At 42.6% G+C, this 25,741-nt stretch overlaps 1 protein-coding gene across 1 annotated transcript in view; it reads left to right on the top strand.

Moving 5' to 3' along the window:
• The window catches only part of si:ch73-335l21.1 (insulin receptor substrate 1-B), a 45,992-nt gene that overhangs the window by 7,943 nt on the left and 12,308 nt on the right, over positions 1-25,741 (top strand). The window contains exons 2-3 of the mRNA XM_044021145.1: positions 6,202-6,503; positions 6,801-9,963. Coding sequence (XP_043877080.1) covers positions 6,202-6,503; positions 6,801-9,963 — 3,465 coding nt within the window. The remainder of the gene's footprint in view (positions 1-6,201; positions 6,504-6,800; positions 9,964-25,741) is intronic.

Below are 25,741 nucleotides of genomic sequence, written 5' to 3'. Positions count from 1 at the left end.
CCACTTTTAGTTTCATCATTGTGGTTTGTGTTTGTAGCACCATTTGGAAACTATAGCAATGAAGCAGAGTACGGATGGAGCCAGTAGTGACCTTGAGCTCTCCCCGTGTGTTCCGTCAATTATGTTCTCAGGTATGATCGACAGCTCGGCCAACGAGCAAGGCCAAGGGCAACATGATCCATTTAGTCAATAAGCTCCCATATGTTAGACACGGGGCTTTAAATGCATAGTAACCTCGTATAGTGTGCTATATTGATCGCTGTTGGTTGATAAAAGCACATTAGCGCTGTCATAGTGGAGGTCAGGGACTTGGGATTTATCAGCCATACAGTGAAATGATTAGAAACACGGAGAGAGAGAGAGTGAGAGAAAAAAAAAAGCCGCATCCGCACAAACTGGTGGGTTGTTCCTCTGGGATATGCAATACACAGGATGTTGCACTGATTGTCTAGACAGAACATGAATCCTGCCAGTTTTTGCCTTTGCACTGCAAATTCAGAAACCCGTTCAGTTTGAACTCAATTCAGTTTTAATTCACAGTATCACAAAGAATGTAGAAAGAACACGTATGCTTTAGTCCTGGGAATAAAAGCTCATGGAAGTCTGGAGCAACATTGAGCAAGAGTGAGAGAGATGTATGCTGGATACAGAACTTTGCTTTAATTGCATCTTGCATGAGTGTAGAAGTGAAAGGTTAAGAACTCATTCTTTTTCTGCCAAATTGGTGATGAATTAAATGATGTATGGCTGTCTACCAGTGCACACACTTTTAGCTTTTCATTATTTTTAATACCGAACACTGGTTTAATCATCAATAAAGATACTGTTTTTTTGGGCTGCAACAAGTCAAATAATCAACTTTAACAATTTTAATTTCAGCTTCCTGACGATGAACATTTTCTTATTGGATTTCTTGACTCCATCATGACAGTAAACTGAATAACTTTGGTTTGAACAAAACAAGACCTTTTGAGGTTTTGGAAGAACTGAACTATAGCATTTTATGGCATTTTATTTTATAACTAATTTATTAATCAGTGAAATAGCTGATGGATTGATCAATAATTAATTAATCATTAGCCTCCGTGCTATGCTGTTAGACTGTATCTAGAACAAACCGTAGTCGTCAAGTAATGTGCTACAAGTTGTAATATAAATGTAGTTATGGTAATTGAATATTAAAATATAAATAATGTCTGTTAAAATGTCCCTGCTTTTTAATAAATCACTACTGTAAGAACTTTTCCACTTTGGAAAATTGGCACAAGAACTTCAGATTTCATGTGTTATGTGAAAAGAAAATAAGAAAAATGTAATCCTGTAATCCAGACTTCTACGAGACTTCTAAAATGATGACGGACAATATGTGGCTACACTTCTATTTGACCTCTGACCTCATATTAGTTTAAATAGGTAAACCAGTCATTTTCAAGATACATGTTTTGGTGATCCAAAGAAATACCTAATGCGAGACATCTGTGTTTCTGCTAATAACTGATCTATGGGGTTTGGGTTTGTTCACATTACACATGGTAACTCTGGGGACTCTGACCTCACAGTCTCCAGAACTTTCTTAAGTTCTGGAGACTCAATAATCCAGAGACTGCATGTTTACAAACTCCCCGTCCAAGATGGCTGCCAGTGCGTCGAGGGCGTCTGAGGTGGCTGTGTGAGATCTTTAGCTTACTTCTGCAGTGCTTGTTTTTTTCTTGTCTTGTCGAGGGACAACAAACGTTGGATGCGTCACCAGTAATTTCTTGCACTTGTGTGTGTGTGTGTGTGTGTTTGTGCGCGGGCGAGCTCTTCTGGCTAACACAAACCACATGTGAAGTCAATCTCAGGCAGATGCTGGTGTTGGGGAAGCACTGTGTCCCCGAGTGTGGGCCCAGATTGGGGGATTTCAGATGGTGGAGATGGATGAAGAGATAGGAAGTGGAGGATTTGGGAAAGGGGAACATGGGCACATATGGCAGCCAGCAATAAGGCAGACTTTTTTTGCCTGCTGGTCCTGGGTGGCTCGCTGTCTTTCTCACTCAGATACATGCTCGAACAAAAAGAACACAGCTGTCTCCTATCTGTCCGCGCCAGTAACCCGGGGCGGTTAAAGGAGGCGGGTGTTATGGGGGCACAGTAGCAGGGGAAACTGCTAGAAAATGGGGTTTCGTCTTCAGAAGTCCCCGTGCAGTGTTTTGTGGTATTATGGCGCAGCTCAGCATGCTGGGGCAATGAGGTCAGATACTTGAGACAGAACCCAGTGAGAGTCGCTTCATTGCCAGAGTAGTTTCCCCCTGATTTACAGGCTGCATTACTTAACTACACTAAGTAAAAGGGTTTTATTATGGACTTGGCTATAAATTTCAATCTTTCTTTTAGTTTTTCCAAAGAAATACTCTTCATGTAAGTTGTTGCTCAACTAAAACTGTGGTGAGTGCAAGACTGATTCATTGGTCAACAGATTAATTGGGCACTTATTTATGTACGTTTACTAATTTGTTAATTCAAAAATGGATTGGAGCAAATAAAGCTTTTTTTAATGACCTGTTTTTATGTTTTTAATATTTAGTTCATGCTAAATTGTTTTTATTCAAAATTGATGTACATATGTATGCAGATTGGAAAACCAGACCATAAGTGTAATAAATATTTTCATTTAAACAGCTTTGCTCAGCTTCATAATTTGTATTAAACTGTTATTTTATCAGATGAAGGAAAAAAAAGGGAAAAACAACGACCAAACAAACAAAACAAATGGCCAACAGATATTTTCTTTTGTGACATGTGTCAGTTATTTTCTTGTGTGAGTGTAAACGATCGATTGGTGTTTCCCAAACCTTTAGTATCAGAGTTGTTTGTTTTTTTTTTTTAACTCAAAAAGGTGAATTGCTTATAATAGTTGGCAAGTATTTGGAAATCAATTGCTATGCAGCTTTAAACCTTAAACACACCAGAATCTCGGTATACTGGTTTATGTTCTTCACTTCCATAGGATTTGTGTAATAACGGCAATATTATCCAGCCTGTGTCTTAGGGAGGAGCTGTCAGTATCTCGGCTGCTCCTCCGAGTAGCATGAAGACCGTAGCAGATACAACGCCACTTTTTTATTTGAAATCACATTTGGAGACGTTTGGGTTGGTTTATGACCTCTTTATGTACAGTATGTGATCTCCCGGGACGTGGCTCAAGCACAGCAAATAAATCTGCATGAATAGGCGACAGTGATGCCCGTGTAGGTTGCCATTGTAGGCTGCGAGATTCATGTGTGGTCGCGGCGCAAGGAAAGTAAACAACTTGTGCATCAATAAGCCAGTGTATGTTGTTTTCATGGATGCTAAATAGAGAAAAACTATTGAAACTTTTTGAAACTATCGCCTCGTATGAACTCTTCGCTCCTAATACACACACACACACTCCATCAAGGCTGCATGCAAGTTGGCAGTTGGCACAATGTTTAGCTGCACACATTGCGCCTATTCAGCCAGCGCTTAACACAGATGCTTCATTACCTCCAGGTGTGCTCTGCTTTCATGCGCATCCGGCTGCAGTCCACGGATTCATCTTTTGCTCAGGGCCATTTTGTGTGCATGCTTCTCTGAGGGATTCTTATGTTGTATAGGGGTGGTGTTGTACTGCACAGCAGCTGACCGGCTGATAACCTCTATGTGAAGTGAAAAAAGAAAACAAAAGAAAACAGAAGAGGCACCTCTGCTGAGTCCTCACTGAGCTTTCTCCCCCTAGGACAGCCAGGAGAGATCTATAATTCATTCAGCTTCTAGCAGAAGCATCAGCCCCAACTTTATGTAACCATGAAGAAAGGTCTGTGATGTTCGATAGATCAGGCTAATATCCCTAAGGGATTCTAGCAAAACCTCTTAAAGGGTTTGAGTGCTTTTGAGAGTTGCCGATAAGAGTCCACAGTACAGAGATCAAGGGTGTTTGGGTATACGATGTGTACGCAAGTGCTGCTTAGGGTACAGCTGAGGTTTAAGGCTGCACTGTACCCAGAACCAACGAAATACTTGCGCTTTCCTCTCAACACATGCTAAATGGGCTAGTCTTTGAGGACAATTCCGGACTGTAGATTCACTCATTTTTTTCTGAAATCAAAGCAATTTTCTTAAATAAACCTCCTTTTCCTCCTTTACAAAGTCCTTCTTTTGGTTCTTAATGACTCTCTGATATCTTTTTGGAATCTCTCACAGTCTCGTTCCCTCGGTCCCCCACAGAAAAATCCCCAAACCACCCCTTCCTGTTGTAAATCTAAATCGAGGAGTCAAATGGGGATTCTCAAACACAGCTCCTTGCACACAGGGAGAAAAGCCGAACACAGAACAACCATGCATGGCCTTGAGTGAGTCATCTAATGTAGCAGGAGTGCCTCCACACAAACACACATACACATACACACAGCCACTAAGCCACAGCCTCCATCGTTTTCTAGAAAACATCTATTCTGAATTCCTTTCAAGTTTCGAGCAAGTCTCCAATTTTAAACTGGAAGAAGACGCAGCGAGACACAGTTAGTCTTTTTCATTTGCAATAACAAGTAAAATTGTTTTGGGAAGAGGATCTAGGGAGATATTTGTCACAGCAGCAGCTGAGTTAACGTTGTGTCTTCACTGCGCATGCTGGGACTTTTCGTCTCCATATGGTTGCCATTGTAGGATTTGCAGCAGAGTCACTGGGAGAAGAAGAAGAACTACGGGCAGAATCGTGTGCTCAGGGGGTGCATGGTGTTTGGACTGATTGGGCCAAAAGCAATGGTTAATGTAGAATACTACACAAGCTCTGTAAAATTGACATCACTCACTCAGTAACTACAATATGCCAGATGTGGTATGTTAATAAGGCAGGTGCTAGAGTTCACATTAGTGTACAAAGAACACCCTGTTCCTGTGAAGGGAGCAGGTGAGCAACTTTTTGTGGAGGTTTGTGTCTTTAGCCTTGTCATGATGTTGACTGAGTTGGTCTGCAGAGTGATTGTTGTCATGCTCAGACAGATCCAACCTGGCACTTGGACAGAAAACAAAGAAATGTGGTACATGAAATGAAAGAGGCCTTACTTCAGGAACTTCTTAGGGTGGTTTCTTTGAGTCGGAACGAACAAACACCCACCCTAGAGCATGAGTCACATCATGGTATTCATGGGTCTTTTGGTCAAAAGTTGTGGGGTTCCTTGTAGAGTAAACGAGCTTAGAGGTGAATGTGTGATTTTTTTTTTTTTAGGGGTTAATACAGTGATTTTGATAGGTTGATAGGACACATGGGTGGTGACTTGTATGAGTCCCTCGGAAATTCAGTGGGTCCCCAATAAACTGACCATCGTTTATTTATTTTATAGTTCTGTGGACAATACAGTGACTTTAAACACCGAACAGTTGACCAAATATTAAGTACTTAAATAAGTCTTCTGCTTTTGTATGGCTCCCAACAGTTCAAATTTCAAGTCTCAAGAGCTTTATCTCCTGTCCTTTATTGCCGCAGTAGTTACGTACTGTCTGAATACAGAGCGCTCAACACAAAGGTACTCTTGCTTAAAGACACTAGATTTTATTAGTTCACAAAGACAGTTTATTGCCAGTATAGCCACTCTTGAAAATGGCTCCTGAGGAGCTTATTAAGTACTTTTTCCCCCTGTGAAATCTATGTTGGCGTTGTTTGGTGAGATTAACTTTAAAGTATTTTCCAAGGTGGTTCACTTGTTTTCCACAACAGTTGCTTTACTTAGTCATCATTCTTGTGCAGGGTTTCAGTTGTCAACTGTTGCATGCTCCTTCTTTTTTTTTTCTTCCACACTGCTATGTCCGCTTGTGTGTGTGCGCTTGACAAATGAGACCCCAGGTATGGAGCCTGCAGGTACAGTGACCCAGTCACACAAGCTCCTGCATGCACTGGTTGAACTCGGATGTTGTATAAAAAATCTGTAAAAAGCCCAATATCAGCACAGATTACATAATAAAGGCACCTTGCCCTCCAGTAACTAAGGTAAATAGTGGTGGTTTTACGTGGTATGTCCTTTTGCGAACATACCCATGAAGGTCATCTCTGTGCTTTGTTGCATCAGTTGCATATGTCAGTGCTTTTCATAAATTCTGCTCCGTAACACTTTAATTACCCCTCAATTTTTCCAGCCACAGCCTTCTCTTTTTTTTCTTTTTCACCCAAGCAACCTTTTAATCTTCTTCTCCATTCTGTCCCTGAAGGTAAGAACCCAGCCGACGGTGAAGCTGCAGGAGACTATGGCGTGCCCAGTCCTGGTCCTGCATTCAAAGAAGTGTGGCAGGTGAAGGTGTGGCCCAAAGGTCTGGGTCAAGCTAAAAATTTGGTGGGCATCTATCGCCTTTGCCTGACTGAAAAGACGGTCAACTTTGTCAAGCTCAACTCTGATGCTGCTGCTGTGGTGCTGCAACTGATGAATGTCAGACGCTGCGGCCATTCAGAAAACTTCTTCTTTGTTGAGGTGGGACGCTCTGCTGTGACAGGCCCGGGCGAGTTCTGGATGCAGGTGAGCCTGTAATCTGCAGTCCGTTTTACTGTTTCAGCCTCTGTTCCCGACATAAATGTAAAGACCCTATAATCAACAGAGTGAAAAAAATGCAATGTTGTAGAAACCCAACATTAAAACAATCCCAAAAGGCAATTCCATAACTAAAGGTGCATCTTAAATTGCAATAATATTGAAATTCCAATTTTTTTTTTCATAATAATCAAAATTGTAACTAAAATTTAATTTATATATTCAGTCTCTTGAAGAAGTATGATTTAAGTTTACTATTTAAAGAGTTTTTGTGTCACATCATAGGTGGATGATTCAGTGGTGGCCCAGAACATGCATGAAACTTTGCTTGAGGCCATGAAGGCATTGAGTGAAGAGTTCCGCCAACGCAGCAAATCACAATCAAACTCCGGCCCTGGTGGCGGTGCTACTGCCTCTAATCCCATCAGTGTTCCTTCACGCCGCCACCACCCAAACCCTCCTCCCAGCCAGGTGGGCTTTACCCGCCGGCCCCGAACCGAGCCCCCTGGAGGCGTGAACAGTGGAGGCAATGGGGCCAATGCTTCTCCCACACCACGGGACATCTTCCCAAGGTCTCGCACTGCCAGTGATGGGGGGAAAAGTGAGGATGGGATGACCACACCTCTCCAAGGACCGAGCTCCAATCCCTCCACCAATGGCTCATCCTCTAACACCCCAATCCTCAGGTCTAAGTCTGTCCGTTCAGTCCCCACCACAGCTGCTAAAACTCCTCTTGGGCTGATGCGCTCCATCTCAACCCCAGCACCCTCCCCAGCCCAAAGCCTCTCATCTAGTTCTGGGCATGGCTCTGACTTTGGAGGCGTAACATCTTCTGGCACTGGTCCAAATTGTGGTACCTACAGTCGACTTCCTTCCCATCGTGCCTCTGTCTCAGGCTCTCCCAGTGACTATGGCTCCTCAGATGAGTACGGCTCTAGTCCTGGGGATCACACGCTCCTTCCCTCCCCAAGTCTCCCTGGAAGCTCTGTTGGTAGTGTCTGCAGCCAATCTCTTGGTGAGGAGGGAGCAAACTACATCTTGATGGGTCAGCGAAGTAGTGGAGGTGGTGGTGGTGGCAGTAATCAGGGGAACTTGACGTCCACTTCCCTTCCAGTACCAGGAACACCAACCTGTGTCTCCCAGGCCCATACCAGGAGAGTGCTCCGTCGCTCCTCCAGTCGTGAATGTGAAGCTGAACGTAGGCTGCTGAGCAAGCGGGCTTCCTTACCTCCCATGACCCTGGAGAGGCTGGCCCCACATCAGCGTAGAGCTGAGGAACCAGCAGATGAAGATTCTGCTGATTATGCCATTATGTCGAGGAGCACTAGCCGTGAGTCCTTCACTTCCAACTCCTCTTCCACACAGAGGAACTCTGTCCTGGGTCCTGGGTCAGCAGGGGGTGGAGGATACTTGGATGTGTCTGGGGAGTTCAGAAATGAAGTGAGTGGTGGAGCAGGTGGTAATATAGATGTAGGTGTAGACAATGGGTATATGTCTATGCTTCCTGGTGTCACACAGCCTCCAGTATCCTTGTCCCAGTCATTGGCTGTCTCTGTCCCAGACTCAGACTCTAAACCTGCCGATGATTACATGGCCATGACCCCTAACAACAGTGTGTCCCCTCCACAGCAAATACGGCCTCCACCAGCCTCTGATGGCTATATGATAATGTCCCCGAATAGCAGCTGTTCTCCTGACCAACGTGGAGGTCTCTCTGGAGGGGTTTGGGTGGGCAGTGGTAGTGCAGACAGCAGGGCAGGGAGTGACTATATGAACATGTCTCCAATCAGTACACGTTCTGTAAATGGTAGCCCCCCACCTCCCGAACACACCAGCCATTTAGAATCCAGCTCTCAACAGCAAGCTCCAAAAATGGTGTATTCTTACTATTCCCTTCCCCGGTCATACAAACATAACCCTTCTGCTGGACACTTTGAAGATGGACCTGGACGAGGAAGAAGGCATAATGGGACTTGTAATAGGGGAATTGGTGGAAGTAAGACTATTGGAGTGCGTCAGGAGCAAGCAGCAGCCGGCAACTCAGTGGTAGGACGCCACCTGTCACTCTCCTCTTCGTCATACTCCTCCAGCTCAGCCAGCAGTGAGAGCCTTGGGGAAAGTGAGGAGCGAACTGCACAGGCAGTGAACACCATGGCTGGGGGATCTCAGTCTAAAGATGGGAGTAAGCTCCAGCAGAGACGGGGCTCTGGTGGATTGTCCAAGCATAACAGCCATACTAGAAACAGACCAGTGAGTCTGTTTGTTGATGTATCCAAGGCTAATACTCTTCCTAGAGTCCGTGAGAATCCTGTGCTCCCAGAACCTAAGAGCCCTGGGGAGTATGTGAGCATTGAGTTTAAGGGGGAGAAGTGCAACCAGACTGGGACTGGAGGAGGCCGTGGCAGGGGTGTCAGACATGGCTCAACACTGCCTCATTCCTTAAACAACCAGAATCCTCAACACAGGCCAATTTCTTGCCTAGGTAACTTTGTCCCTCTCTCCCGTAGTCCCTCTGCTCCTGTCACTCCCCCATCTGCATCTGAATATGTCAACATGGACCTGGGTCCTTCTCCATCCCCCTCACCTCTGTCCCTTACCCCAATAGTTTTCCCACCTTTCCACACCCCTCCTACGCCTCCAACTCTTGCTCATGCCCCAAAAGCTTGCGACGAAGGTACTGCTGGCCCTTGTGAAGGGGGCGCTGAAGGAGCTGAGGCCCAAATAAGGGAAAGCAGAGAAAGTGCTCCAGTGGCGGCTGAGTCCCCTACATCTTGTGGAGACTATACGGAGATGGTCTTCAACTTGAATAGCAACAATGGCCCAAGGTCATCATCAAGTGTCTCCCCCAAAGCCCCCTCCCCCTCTAGGACTGATCCTCCTGTTCCCGTATTATCACGTGGTCTGGAATTTCCCCTGTCCAAACCCGGACTAAATCCAGACCATGGGGCTAAAGTTATCCGTGCCGACCTCCAAGGACGCAGGCGACATTGCTCAGAAACCTTCCTTGCCTCGCCTTCTCTCCCCACTTCTACCTCTACATCCTCTTCGTCCACTGCCTCCCTATTTCCTGAACACACCCAAGCTGTGGCCCGTCGGCTGGGCTTTGAAAGCATGCTGTGGGGTAATGGTTCTGTGACTGATACCCCCAGTCAGTGCATCCCTCCTGGACAGCAATCCCTTCCCACAAACACTCAGACCTCATCCACTGAGCAAGGTCTTAACTACATTGACTTGGACTTGGTGAACAAAGAGGGCCCCCATTTGGGCCTGGATGGACCCTCAGGCAGCCAGACCTCCTCCCGGCTCCTCTCTGTACTGGGTGGTCCTGGGATGGGGGGAGTGGGTGCAGCAGTTGGCAGCAGCTCCAGCCTCAACACTTACGCCAGCATTGACTTCTACAAATCAGAGGAGCTGCGGACACATCAGAACGGAAACAAGGAAGGAACAGGTAAGATTTGTCATTTTCTTTATAAAAAACACACATTTATGTCTATATTCATCTTGTGTCATCCTCCTGTCTCTTTGTCTTGCGAGATCTGCTCTGTCACACAAGTCACACAAAGAAATACACTTTCAAGATAATCAAATGAAGCATAGTCTCCATCCCATTCATACTTCACTTGGCGCCATATTAGAATGTTGACTTCACTTGGATTTGTATGACTGTCCAGATACTATGAAAGATTAACTACACTCACAATCTGTAAATTGGTTTTCCTGGCTGGAGTTTAGTGTACATCTAAAGGGGAGTGCACACTTTTTTACCTGATGTGATTATGTTAGGTGTTGAAGGCTAGACAACCTATTGGAATAACAATCAACATCAATATACTGGAAATGAGTATTGATCCTCTTGAGGTCTCTTGAATGTTGTGTAAGCATTCTCACTGCTGCACCTTGTCAACCCAGTTTTTCCTTTTAAGTATTTTGGGGCAGATTCATACAGTTTTAATATATATATATATATGTATATGTATATATATATATATATATATATATATATATATGTATATATGTATATATGTATATGTATATGTATATATATATATATGTATATGTATATATATATATATATATATATGTGTATATATATATATATATATGTGTATATATATATATATATATGTATATATATATATATATATATATATATATATATATATATATATATATATATATATATATATATATATATATATATATATATATATGTATATATATATATATATATATATATATGTATATATATATATATATATATGTATATATATATATGTATATATATATATATATATATATATATGTGTATATATATATATATATGTATGAATATAATTATAAAATATATTTTGACGCAAGATTTGACCTGCCCTGTTTTCCCATCGCACTGTAGTGCCAGCAACGGAAACCATTCAGAAGCAAAACTTTGTACTCTGTTCATTTAATTTGAAATTTGACCTGTCATATTACGATAATTAAATGTGACAGGGTGAAACTAATGGAACAGAAAACTGAACTGAACCCTATATGGACCAGAATTTTAGATTTTATTAAACTTTACTTAAGGAGTTTTTCATTGCCCGACTTTATTTAAAAGTTGTGATGTTGTTGTGAAGGAAAGTATGCAACCAATAAAAATGGGGTTGCCAGGTTTGTAGGCTCGGCTGTGTATAAAAATACTGAGGACAAATTAAAGGAAAAAAACGTAACTTGAGTAGCTTAGTAATGTAGCAAGCTAATTGAACTTGATTGAAGAGATTAACTGCATTCTGACGAAGGTCATTTCCCTCATTTGATGTTTTGTTGACGGTGATGGGAAACTTGTAGTTTAACCATGAGGAGGAGCCCTAAAATCCCCCAAAGGCCCTCTAGAAACCTCCTCAAGAACTTGTGGGACCTCCATAAAGGACCATCACAAGCTTAAAAACTGCTCGAATCACCTAAAGGACCTTGGCAGCCTTCTTACTGATACCTTAAACATCCTAAACAACCTTGAGAACCTCGTCAATAACCTCATAAAGGACCTCATAAAGGAGCCCCACAAACTTATGTGGAATACATACGGTGTGTCTGCTTTGTTATAACTGCTGTGTTGTCATAGTAGGGAAGGTCAGTCAGGGCAGAGTATGAGTTTTCATTGTATTTACATTTTTTCCTTCTGTGTGGGGTAATTTTGTAGCTGTGGGGTACCACCACAGCTAAACAATGCCTCAACTAGGTCACTGTGAGACATTTCCTCATAGAAAAACATTCTCCTTGAGCCACTGTCTGCACCAAATTGGCCTGTTAAGAAATAGATGTCTGCAGTTTAGGCAGCGAGAGCAGCATTTAAATGGAGATGTGGATTTATAAGCTTCAGTAAAACACTCAGTAGTCTTACTTAACCTTCCACAGTGGGGCTCTTGTGATGAATGCATCCTGCCAAGCCTCGTTGTTTGTGTAGCCCCGCTAGCTTCCCCATGATTTGCACTGTAGGTTGTGTTAGACTTGAAACCCCCTGGGTTTCTGTGGTAAACATTTCATAGCTCTGCTCCACAGTGGGATGTCATGAAAAAAAATCTGAGGCATTAGCAGAAACTCATCATGGGATCTTGTGGCGAGTGCAGCGTGGCTGAGCTCAACACTTGGTTTTTTCGAGATTCCACAGATGGAAATGAACCATCTGGCCGCATCCATATACGTAGCACTGTTGGTTTTATTGTGGAGTGGAAGCTGCGCTGGTGGAAGCGGGTGGTGGGTGTTGGTTGTATTTTAAATAGTAGTACTAGCAGTGTGGGACCATATGGGCCCTGGCTGCTGAGTACGTCAGAGAGGCAGCGTGGGGGAGAATGTTACACATTGGCTGTGAATGTTGAGATGAGGCCAGTGCTTCACTCACACAGCTCTCAAATGCCTCTGTACAGTGTTCCCCCTCCTTTCATCCCTCCATCTCACCTCCCCCTCTTTCCTCCTTCAATAAATGATCCTTTTGTTTGAGTGTTTTTTACCACAGTGGGTTGATGGGCCTCAGCAGGGCCAAGCCCCGGGACCAGTGGACTCTCCTCAAACTGTTTCCCTTTGCAGTGTATAATTTGTATCCCTATTCTTATTATTTCCCCCCCTCGTGGCCTGTCTTTCTGTCTTTGTTTTTCTCAAGTGCGCCTCCCTGTCCTCACACTTTTTCAGTCTTCACAATCTTAATCCTGGTCCAACGTATCGGCAGATGGATACTTGAAATTCCTTCCCTCCCTTCTGTTCACTGCACATACTATTGTTCAGCTTTTTTTTTTCTTCTCACCAAAACCTCTCTTGTTTTCACGCCTCTCGTCCTCCTCCCTCTTCACATTGTGTTGCTTTCCATCCTTCAAACGCTTGTGGAGGCTCTTAAAAATAGATTTTAGTCTTGCATGTAGACATTTTCTTTTTGCTGTCGAGCAGCGTAAGAGAATCAGACTAAACTAAAATGACATTATTATGAACATGGCACAATCACAATTTACTGCAGAGAGAAATAGCTTTTAAAAATGTTTTATTATCTTGTCTTTTTTATCCTGTGTGCTTTTTAAAATCACTTTGATCTGTTGTAATGACAGGGATTTCTCTTTCCCCAACAGGCTCTGGCTTGTTTAGGGAAAGACTGTGTGTGTGTCTCACATACTTTTGGCAAAGAGGCCCATAGGCTAAATCTGAACATCAGGAGTGGGACATGTGCCAAAAACAATCCTGTTGGCCAGTGGTTGGATCTTATGTAATGTGCAAAATTAACCTCTCATGATTTAGATAATGAGGATAAGCAGGGTGAGCCACTCCAAATAACCCCCTGAAAAATCCAAACGGATTGTCTTGTGACACACATTTTAACGCTGTGCGTCTGTAGTAAAGGCTACTTTGGTGTGTGTGTGTGTGTGTGTGAGCGATGGCGTTTGTCATGTGATGGAGGGACGTGACCTTGAGCAGAACAGAGTGATCCACTTCTTTATTTTTGCGGGAAAGAAATTGAGTCAAATCAGCCACCACTCCCACAAGAAGTCCATGAGAGGACTTTATTATTTGAACTTTCAGCTCTTCTTTCCCAGCCAATTATTTTATTTCCTTACCATCTGGAGGAGGACGTGTGCTGGTCTCAAAATAACCTGTTGGCTTTTAAAATTTCCTGTCCTCAGACTTGCTACCGTGGTTGGACCTTCATGCATATGTATCTATAGTATAAAATATGGCCTGCATGCATAGTAAAATAAAGATTATGTTAATAAAACTTAATCTTTTTAATATTACAGTTGGATTGAAACCTAAAACCGCTTGTGTTTTGTTGTTCTTTGATCAAGAGTCACATTAACATATATTGTTGTGTTGCGTATGAGGCCGTTTACATTTGTTTACTGCAACTGATCGAGTGGATCAGTATCTACAGCCTGTTTTTGTTCGTCTGCGGCATCCTATGCGCTGTCTCCTCATGTCTGCACCCTTAACATTTGTCACATGTCCAGTTGTTACGCAGACAAATGGATTGGTTAGTTAAGACTTAAAATTTAATTAAAAAAGCCTGTTTAGCAAAAGTCCCTTCCATATATTTTTTATTGATGGATAGTGATTCATTTTATGTAAATATGTGACAAAGAACGTGAAAAAATGTGAAAAAGAACATTAAGGATACTCAAGGAAAGAGACGAGAGAAACACTACGATAAAAATGTAATGCATACATTTCCCTCGAAACCTCTGATGGTGAAACATACGTAATAAAAAAAAAAGTTTGGAAGTAAATAAACAGCCAGTTTTAGCTAGTTTGCTAAGCTTTAGTTTGTTTTGACAGACCTCACCTGTCTGGTGGATCCACTTTATTACAACTCCAGTTTTGTTTTTGTTTCGATATCTGTCGGGACAAACGGACAAATTACAAAGGAGCCAACACCCTTTCTAAACCACTTCATGCAGGAGGTAGAACAGAGAGCGAGTGCGTTAGCAATGTCAACAATAATTCATCATTGCACAGAGAAATGTACATATGTGCTGTCGGAGGGGAAAGTTTCAATCTTTTTCTTTCATATGTTTGTTTAACTTGGGAGTTTGTGCTTGTATTTAATTGTGGTGCTTCTTTTCAGTCACAGCACCATGTTGATAGAAATGACAGCTACATTTTTATTAATAAGGTCTTAATTATTAAACCATTAAATGGCTTTGATTCAATCCATTTTGTAACAAACGGCCCTCTCTACATTGCACACAGTTTTCCTGTCAGACGGATATGACAGACTTGACTCGCTGGTTGTGTAAAACCAGGCCAAAGATTAATGGCACTGGTATAGTTACGTAAAAAAAAAAAAAACCTCGTGAATTTGACATGACCCCCAAAGAGGGTGAGGCTGAGTGCACAGTCAGAGTGTGTGTGTGTGTGTGGGGTGGGGGATTTTCGAGGCACATTTAGCACATGCACCAAACCTTTAATAGGGCCTCAGTTCCGATATATGCACATAGCACCAGTACACTCCTGCTGTTGTGTTCACGTAATACATACTATGTGCTCTGACTGCACACAATAATGCACATGTAGCCTCGAGATTCTTCTTTAATAACATGCATTTGCTAAAATGGTTGAAAAGTCATGTGACGTGTGTGTGTGTATATATATATATATATGTATAGATAGAGAGATAGAGAGATAGATATTAGAGATGTTCCGATACCATTTTTTCCCTCCCAATACCGATTCCGATACTCATGCTGGCCGATACCGAGTACAGATACCGATACTAGTGTGTTTAAAAAATGGAATCCATTTATTTTTATATTTATTTATTATTATTTTATTTAACAGAACAGTATAAAAAAAGTAGTGCAACAGCAACTTAAATACATACAGGAATAATTATAAAAAACAAATTAAAGTGCAGCCATTATGTACTAAAATAAAAAGGCATTTAAATCTTTAAATAGTGTAGTATTGAGCTATCGGATCGGTGCCTGGACTCCAGATACCAGTGATTGAATGAATTGAATCACAGTGTTTATCTGTTTTTTTAATTTTTTTTTTATTTGTGTTCTGGAGGCGGACCGAGCTCCCGCCTCCTCTGCAGAGTCAGACCCAGAGCGCAGTGACACGCAGCTCCGCTCGTAGATATCCAGAGTGTTAAAGCACACAGATGTGGAGCCGTGGCAGCCGGAGTGAACATGTGGACAAAACCAAGATTAATATTTGACTTTAAAAAAAAAAAACAACAAAACACACTTCTCTCCAGTGACTCAGCAAGCATCCATTTATTCTGACTCTAAACATTTACAGTTTTATCATAATCAGATCAACTTACAAGTTGCCCAGATTCATTTAATTTCCTTTCTATTCAACTGTATCATCACCTGTGTGGATGCAGTTGGAGTTAAGGCCCTGCGTTTATGCTTACATAATCCATATGGATTAACCCTCATTTCCCTCATTAGCCTAATGAGAATGTTACATGTAGAGGGACAGCAGATGCTCTCATGTAGATTCATCCATTACATTCCCTTCATTTTCATATTATCCAACAAAAGCCACCACGTTTTTGTGTGTGTGTGTGTGTGTGTGAGTGTGTTGGGGGGAAAGAGAGATTGTTTTGGTTAAAGTCAAGGACATTTAGTTCTTTAAAGTCCAGTTTGATTTGTTTGGGTGGTCGGGCTCACACCGCACATAGCAACAGCTCTCCTCTGTTTGGGTTTTCACCGACTCTTGAAGGTTGTGCGTGCGTGCGTGCATGCGTTTGTGTGTTAGTCCCCACCACATATGTGTATGTAAGAGGACTCGTACACTGAGGCATTTTTTCCCATCGACTTGGAGCGCAGCAGCGTCTCATTCCAGCCCCTCATCTTTGTTCTATTAGGCGAATCAGAAGCCTAGACGAATAATCCGAGTTCATTACCTACACACACATATACACCGATCTGTGACGCACGATCAAGCTGCCACACACCCAACGAGGCAGTTTCATTCGGCAGTCATCTACACAGAAACAGAACTTTAAATAAAGCTTTATACATTACAGTGCATGCAATCACTGAAATAGAGACAGAATGATCCAAACCAGGGTAAGAGGGACAGAAAATAAAGGTAACATAAAGTGAGTAAAACAAACTCCCAAGCACAAGAAGGAATTATTTAACACGTTTGCGAAGTCTCCTAAGTCTCGTTTGGCCTTGACTGTAGTAGAAGACTCAAGGACCAGAGTCTGTGCAGGCTTTGCCAGGGCCTAACTCTTTTTTTTCTGCAGCCACATCTGGCAGCATCATGGTGATCCATTTGCTGTGTGCAAATAATGTGCTGAATATAACAGCCACTGAACAACAGGGGCTGACACCTGGAGAACATGTGCTGTAGTTTAGGCTTCGGTCAGTCACTGAGGGTTCAGCATTAGAGTACATGCAGTACCGTGCAGGTGTGCGTTTCAGATATTACCCCAGGTCCTCTATTGACTACAGTGTCAGGGAGAAGAGGAAGTGGATTTGGTTTTTCAGGATAAATGGAGTCTAAATCACTGCTGGGTGTGATTCATATTACATAACCTGATCCGATTTTTAAAACGATTCTTTATGTATGACTTACGTCAGTGACATTGTGCGTGATTAGTGTTATGCAGTGTTATGCCGCCTCTATGTGCTATTCTATTTTCTAAAATAATGTTACAGTAGCACATTTTGTAAAAAAAAAACTTTAGACACAAACCAAAAACTCCTACCAACATTTATGCAACATCACTATTGAAAGTGTGTGTGCTTGTTGCCTTGGTGATCACCAGTCAAGAAAACTCATTCATTCATTCACATTCTCTGACGTCTCATCGCTCTCTCCCACGCCTCGTGTTATTTTCATCTTCCCAAGACCTTGGCGAGGACGTGTGTGTGTGTCTTATCTCCCACTACATGCTACTTTATATAATGCGCACACGCACACAAGCTTGCTGACAATGACGTTAAAGAAACATTTTCTCAATGCAGGACGAGGGCAGTAGACCTGAGTGGCTTCGTTATTGCTAATCAGCTAATTGGACAAGGTGTGCGTGTGTGTGAATACTTGTATTTGTTGTCACCTCAGGACCTTTTCTGGCATAAATCTTGACCTTGCCATGGCCCTAATGGGGAAGAACCTCATTTCTGGGGAACTGGTTAAGTTTAGGGCTACGTTTTGAATTGGTTATGTTAAGGTTTGCAGTGCCCCAAAAAGAATAGCTGCACAAACCTGCGCTTTTGTGTGCACGCACACACGTGTGTACATGCGTGTGTGTGTGTGATTCCTGTAATTCCACACTGGGAGTCAGGTTTTATTTCTGGTCCTTGATGTAACAGACCCATCTTTCATTGTACTTCCCAGTAGTGATGTCCCAACAGAACAAACTAAGCCTGAGTAAGTGTGGGCCAATGACTGTTTTCAACATATAGTGGGACATTAAAAAGTCAAGCTATAAAAGCAACTTAAAAGTTTTGTCGCATCATGCACGTGACTCATCCAGAACAATGCGGGAATCGCTCGTGTTGTTTGCGGTGTCGTGATCCGAGATCCGTCTGAGTTGGTGCGAGCAGTCCGTCGGCTGTGTTTTGAATAGTGCCATGGCTGAAGGAAGTGACATTGCAGAGCTATGATCACAATATTGTGATACCTGATCCTGATCTGGTCCTTCTGATTTTAGGCTGATTTGAAGAGATTATCTGGCAAAATTTTGAAATCGTCATCGGACACATCAGAGTCTTCCCCATTTCAAATCGTAAATCTTGAACATGTTTGATATTTATGACTGAACAGTGATTGGGAGATGTAGAAGTATATGCAACAGAGTTGATTCCATCTTCTCAACCGTGACCAAAGTCACAAAGGAAAATAAGTGAAAATGCTCTAGTGTGGGGGCAGGCTTAAGGCTTTGCCAATGTCCTTCATTGTTGCCCCATGTTAATGTCATGTTATTTGACCTGCCCTGACACAGCTATCACCATCCCGCCCTACACACCCCGCGCTGAACTGTGCTGGTACCCTATGGGGGAAACGCAGCTCTATGTGAAATAATCTTGTAACACACTTGTTTACGTGTACCGTTGACAGAGACTTGGAGTTAGTTCATTTACACTGAACACATAACCTACTATAATACTCACTGTGTACATACTTAGCGAGGTTTGTACAAGGTGAGTTTTGAGGGAGGAAAGTTGCACATTTTGACGTCTCGGAAGAATAACCTGAATGTTCAGAGTGCGGAGAGGTGAAGGCGTCCGCGCTGGCACAGGAAAGACACGAGACAGGACAGGACCTGAATATTAAAGAGACCAGTTACTACTACTATCATGAAAAGGTGCGCTGTAGTCTGATCCACTGTTGTTGTTGGTGTCGTCCACAGCTCCACCACACACGAGGTATCGCTTACACACACACACACCTCACTTATCAGTTGCTCGACTGCAGCTTGAAGTCAAACGCAGATGCAGACACACTTCCTGCGTAAGAACGGCTCAACCTGTAAAACAAATTCAACAAAGGTATCATCTCACGATAAGGAGTTCAGGAAGTCTGTCAACTGACACATGATGATGCTGATACTGCGTAGAAGGAATGTGTCCACCACAGCTCCAGCGATACTGTATCAGTGTTGGAGGCTCCGAAAGCTCTATCGCTGTTTATGAGGTTAATGTGGTGATTGTGTTCTCGGTTAAACCATTTATTATTTTGTCTAAAACTGTGACAGCCACTTAATTTGTTCCACTAACAGTCCTCAGCCCAGAAATATAGATGAAAAATGATCAAATATAACAAAGATAAGCAGTGCACTCGTACACACAGCAGCGCGAAGTGAAGAAAGTTTGAAATATGTGGATTTTTTTCTCTGAAAGACATCATTATTATTATTATTATTATTATTCTTATTGTTAATGAATTGATCAACATATCAAAAGTGAAGCTTTGTACATTTAAGGTGTGTAAACCAAAATATTATGTAGCAGGACTTCATGCATGTCTCAAGTTAGTCAGAGTGACTATTCAATTTTATAGGCTGACATTTTGTGCAGATACACATGTGGAGCAGGATGATAAACATATCATATGACGAAAATATCTTGAGTGAACAGTTGCACCCACGTAAAAACAACATCAAAACAAGAAGGTGTTTACAAGCTCTGCCAAAAAATGTGTGTGTGTGTGTGTGTGTGTGTGATTTCCTGGTAAACTGCCTGGCCGAGTGAATATTAATTAGGTAGTAAAACCTCAGCTAATGGTTCAGTACTCTAGTCATGTTTTGACTGACTAGTGGCTTATTCACGCGCGCACACAAGCACAGTGACAGGAGAATGAATAGTATTGGCAACTTGGTCAGTCAAAGAGGCGCCGCTGGACAAAGTGTGTGTGTGTGCTTTTGTGTCTTGAGGACTTTAGCCTCTGAACTTGTCATAGATGTGACAGGCGCATATTTCACTGCCACACCTGCATGTGCTTGCCTCTCAGTTCAGAGCTCCTTGGTTACATTTCAAAGTCTTCATTTGTTTGTTTATACACACACACACACACACACACACACACAGCATTTTTTTTGATACTGCATTGACAACCTTAACAAAGCATTATCCCTAACTTTAACCTAACCTCAATTCAATCTTAGCCCTAAGCATAACCATAATACACACACACACACACACACACACACACACACACACACACACACACACACACTGGTTTCCATGACTTCAGATGACATTGCATTGACTTAAATTCATTTCCTGGAAACTTACTCTAACCATTATTACTACTGGCCTAATCCTAACCCTGTCCCTTAACCTCAGCCTAACTTTAAAACACGTCTTCACCTTAAAATGTAGTAAATGACATCATGGGGACTTGATCTTTGTCAAACATAAGGAAGACAAGTCCCCATAATGTGACTTGCACTTGCACACTCTCACACACCCGTCCAGTTTCTTTTGTAAACAGTATTTTGCTCAGTTTGTTCTGAACAAAGCCGGCCATGCCTCCCTCCTCCACTCTCCAAACCTCTCCTTCATCCCCTCCTCTTCCTGCCTTTTCTTCTTTTTCTCTTTGGTCTTTTTGTTTGCTCTGTTTTTCTATTTTCACATCCGACGTGTCACTGTTTTTCCTCTCTCTCTCTCTCTCTCTCTCTCTCTCTCTCTGTTTCTCATAATCATTTTGCACACATGAAGGAACCTTTAGCTGTGACGTGTGCAAGAGTGAGGTTTGTGCTTCACTGTATGTATGAACGAAGGAATGAATGAATGAATGAATGAACGCTCTTCTTGCAGGGTCACTGTGACTCGAGGCCTCTCATCAGATATAATATACTCGACATGATTCGATTTAGATCAGAGGGAAGATTCCAGAAAGCAGCAGAGCATGGCTACATGAGCAGCTCACCGGCTAACAGTTTTATTAACTTGGCGTCTACCCTGGCCAAGTTTGAGCGAGGCACCTGCCCGAGCACATCCTCTGTGTTCAAATCTGAACGTATTTCTGGCCGCCGCCGCCACGTGTTGCGTAACACGCTGCGTAATTGTTAGGCACGTCTTTGCACATGTCATAGTCTGAATAAATGAATGAAATGAATCTTAATGCGTTTGTTTTCTTAAGTGAAAGTGACACTGCTGTCATTATCCTTGAAGTATATACGAGACAAACCAGTTCACTAAGCTTCACAACAAAGACTTATTTTAGTGGCAGAATAGTTTGATTCAAAAAAGATAATAATAATCTAATTGCAAATAGCAAAAGCTTAATCCGTCTATGTTTTTATTGTTAAGACTGCCAACATTTTTTTGCCAACATGGCGTCTTTGAGTTTGTCTTTTTAAATGTGTGCATGTTCTCTTTTGGTTTTCAAAATAAAGTATTACTCTTACCCTTTTAACAGTAATACGAGTTTCTCTGATTTATAATATCAGAAACACACATATATACAAACAGTGAATCAATGTGTTAGCTATATGTCGTTTGAGACTTTTATTTTGAGGTTTGCGTTGACGTGTGTGTACAGTATGTTCCTGTCCTATCATCTGTCTCTCTCTGTGTGTGTGTGTGTGTGTGTGTATGTTTTTCCATTTAGATATACAGTATGCATGCCACTCAGTTAGTGTGTGTGGGCGTGCGTGCGTGTGTGGCAGTGTGTTTGCGCCCTATAGGAGTGTGATCCTGGCAACAGTGTGCTGATTGTGCACTGTGGTATGAGATGCATGCCGGGCTCAGAGAGCATCGGGTGCTGCCTAAAAGAGCGCTGCAGCCACCCACCAACATCGCTGAGGTTACTGAGTGCACAGGAGGAGGAGGAGGAGGAGGAGGAGGAGGAAGAGGAGTAGGGAGTGTTTCCCTCTTTTCACACACTCTCTGTCTCTCTCTCACACACACACACACACACACAGTCCTCCTTATTTGTGTGTACCTCCCTCCTCACACACTCTCCCAGGAAAGTGTTTGAGCTCCTTTTGGCTTTATTTTGAGCGCTGAGGTTTCTGTGTTCTTCTCACTCCCGAGTTTGTTCCTCAGTTTTTTCCCCTCACATGCGCACGCACACACACGCCGCCAAGCCACACACGCACACACACACACACACACACACACACACACACTCACACCTCCCTCTATCTCAGGTAATTGTCTTGTTGTCAGCGGTGCCACAGTGTTTCTCCCCATGTCTCCACCATGATCTGTGTGCGTCTGACTCTCTGTGTGTGTGTGTGTGTGATGTTTTGGATCCGGAGCCCGGGCATCACTCAGCTCCCACTTCTCTAACTGTGTTTGTCTGTAAAGAGCTTAGTGCCAGTGGGTGTCGGCGAACACTAAGCTGATTACCGTCTACTAACAAGGCACTTCTCACACACAGCGTTTGTGCGTGGCTTACTGTATGGTTGTTTGTTTACGTGGCCGACCGTGTGTGGTTGCGGCGGCGCATGTGCACATGACTGCGTCTTCAGTCGTGCCAAGGGTGGACAGATCAGGGTGGAGGACGGGTCAGGCTGTGAGAAGAGGTCAAAGTTGATCTCGGATCAGTTGAAGTGCTGACACTGACAACAAGGAGTCAGTCCAGATAAGACTTCTGTGGCGGGGGGGGGTCAAGTTATTCTCAGCGGCAGAGGAGCCGCCATTAAATCCTGTTCTCTTTTACCAGCAAAGCCCTGATCTGACTAGACTGTTTTAATTGAGTCCAGTGAACAGGGTTTGAAAATGACAATATTAAAGTAGTGACTGTAGAGTAGAGTAGAGTCCACTCTTTCTTCGGGATCTCATATTTCCGACTAAATCAATTTTCATTTCATTTCATTTCATTCTGCGTGATGAGAGCAATTAAAAACGGGGATTAAAAAAAAACAAAAATTATCATATTCAATCCAGAAAATAGTTTAACTGCTCCTTTACTCTTTTAATGACCTGCTATTCACACTGTTATCAATATATTATTCATGCCCCACTACACCTCCACCTCCAAACACTAAACCCCCGCATCAGCCAGCTTCTACATTTCACCTGCATGACCCATATTTGACTGTCTTTGATTTGATCCTCTGATGTGGAAACATCAGCTTTGCACACCGTTGTTTGTCAGTCAGGTTGTGATTTAGTCAAAAGTAGCAGAGCTGTCAGCAAAGAGATGTTGATTTTAAATCAACCTCTCTCTGTTCTTTCACATCTGCTCCTTGTGTGCAGCTTTTATATGGTTTATTTTTTTGGGAGAACACCAAGCGTGTTTTCCTCTGTATTCAACACGCAGCAGGGGGATTTTATATCCTTTGAAAATATGGACCAATTTCACCCCCAATAAATAGGATATTATAGTAGCCATATGCTGAGAGGCCCAGCACACTTTTCACTTTTGTGAACTTGACACCTCTGTGAAAGGTTGATGGTTTGATTCCTGGTTCTGAAGTATCACAGAAACACCAGCGGACAGCAGCGGTGTTACCAATAAGAATCTGAACTACCGCTTCAAAGCCTTGCGCTTTTCATTTTGACTCGCGGCATGTCAGTTTTTACAGCCCGGAAGTTCACAGACACACAGACGATACCCGCTGTCAGTCACACTGGTGTCCTCTCATATTTGCCAATGCCGTATCATCTTCTTTCCTGTAAACATAATTTACAAAACTGACGCCATATTCTATCTGATTGACGCCTCGGGGGAACGTTTATTGATGTTATAAGTCAAGTGAGAAGTAGAAGTAGTGATGTTTGGCCACTTTTTATGGTAAATAAAAGTTGATGTTAACAAGCAGTTGTATATGAGGTTAACGAGTAAACGGGTGTAACAAAAAACAAATCATCTGTCAAAAACTCAGAAATATGAATAAAACTATCCATTCATCGAGTCAACTATCTTTCATATTATGCTCATAGTTACCCGTCATGTCGGTCAAAGGTCAGAGAGTGTTTTTAAAGTTGTGACTTTTATTGCGGCAATAACCTCGAACATACAGCAGCGCGCAGTTCCTTTAGGCTTAAGAATACATCAAGTGTGACGTAGAAATGCAACCCGACCAGTTTTTTTCATTGGTAGCTGCGGCCGGCACATCCTGCACAGAGGAGCCTGAACTGAGTTCTGCAAAGCAGAAGTGGAGCTGCTGCGTGTTTCAGGGTTTGTAACGGCAGAGCGGCAGATCGTGGGGCCATTGGGGCCATCTTTCTGCTTCACACAGATTGCTCAACTCGTACTTCCTAAAGGGGAAACTATAGGAGAAACAACACACACACACACACACACGCGCGGGGCCTATATGTCGGTTACCTAATCCTGACACAGCGACCAGCTGGCCTCTCCACCTCTGCTCAGACTGATAAATAGTCAAACCTTTTTTTAATCATCTTTTCTTTTTTAAACAAAAGAACATAATTATTTCAGTGTGGAGTTTTAGATTTACCCCTGACAGTTCCCCCTCCATATGCAAACACACATATGAACCAATCTCAGCACGCAGGCCTTCCCTCTCACCACCACCACACCAACGTTTTCCTTTCTTAGGATGACTGAAATCCTCTATAATGTGATTGTGTGAGAAAGAACAAACAGTCCGTGGACCTGCTTTATGTAACTCATCAGTGCAGATCGAACAGGGGGCCGAGATGTTTGCTCACCGCTGCCATTATTGGCCTGAGAATGGTCGTTAACCTTTAGAGTAGTACCTCACCTCTGCGTCACCTCAGTATCAGCGTGGCCAACGCGACTCGGTGCTAGAACTAACGGCTCCCTCATGTGCTCTGCGGGCTCTTATTTATTAAATTGCCTAAATTGCACTCCCGGTGTGTGTGTGTGTGTGTTTAGTAGCTTTTATGTGTGTGTTCTCTGACTGGAAGTGATGTTCTCGGGATGTTTGAGTTCAAATCATTTCCTGCATTAGAAGACAAGGATGTAGTTTAATCAATAGATGATTGCTTCTCGATGATTTCAGTAACACACGTTTGCAGCTTTAACTCATTTTACTTTATTATTCTGCCTCAGTTTGGGCCCCATGAACAGAAATGATGTAACGTAGGTTGAGTCCTTCCTTTGTAAGCAGACTCTGTCAAGCTTTGGGTGAAGAGTGGGTGGGGCAAGATACGTTAATAACTGTTGATTGACTGGATTTTTTTTTTTTTTGGAGCAGAAGAATTCACTTGTGAAAGTTGTCGTGAGCGCCTCTTTGTGTTTGCAGTCTTCCTTGAACCTGTTTGCAGACGTCTGGCTTTGCTCGCACTATGCTGTTTCTGTCTTCCTTCTTGATATCAAACAAATCACTGTTACCGGGCGACACGGGTAACAGTGTTAGTGTAGCTAGGATTTTTGTTCTTGTTGTTGTTTTCACCAAAGAAGCCAAAAAAAACTCTGAAATACTCCTATAGTTATCAGTCTTTCTGTAATTGTTTGAAAACACTGTTAAAAGTTTCAACTGAACCACTGATAGCATGGCTGCCAGCAGGGACAGAAGGGAAACAGATGAGTTCATGATATCTTAAGAGTATGTTCCCCACTGCTGCTTCCCCTGATCAGATGGTTCAAATGTGTTCTTTTGATGGTTTTTAGTACTAGAAACTCTTTGTTTTACCTGACTGACAGAAACGTACCAAACAAGGCAGCGATAGACCAAACATTTTCTCTCTGGACGTTGGTGCAGGAGAGTGAGTGGTCAAAGTATTCTCAGAATATTGTAGCACAAAAAAGGGCACACTCGGTGAAGTCTTTGGTGTTGCCACTGTGACAATACTCACACAACCACACTTCCTGAACGAGGTAGTCAATTGCACATATGCTCATATTTCTTATTTTTCAGG

The sequence above is a fragment of the Solea senegalensis genome, linkage group LG3, assembly GCF_019176455.1.
Source record: "Solea senegalensis isolate Sse05_10M linkage group LG3, IFAPA_SoseM_1, whole genome shotgun sequence".
Taxonomy (NCBI): Eukaryota; Metazoa; Chordata; class Actinopteri; order Pleuronectiformes; family Soleidae; genus Solea; species Solea senegalensis.
Note: the sequence above shows the minus strand (reverse complement) of the source record. Positions and strands in the feature narration are given on the sequence as shown.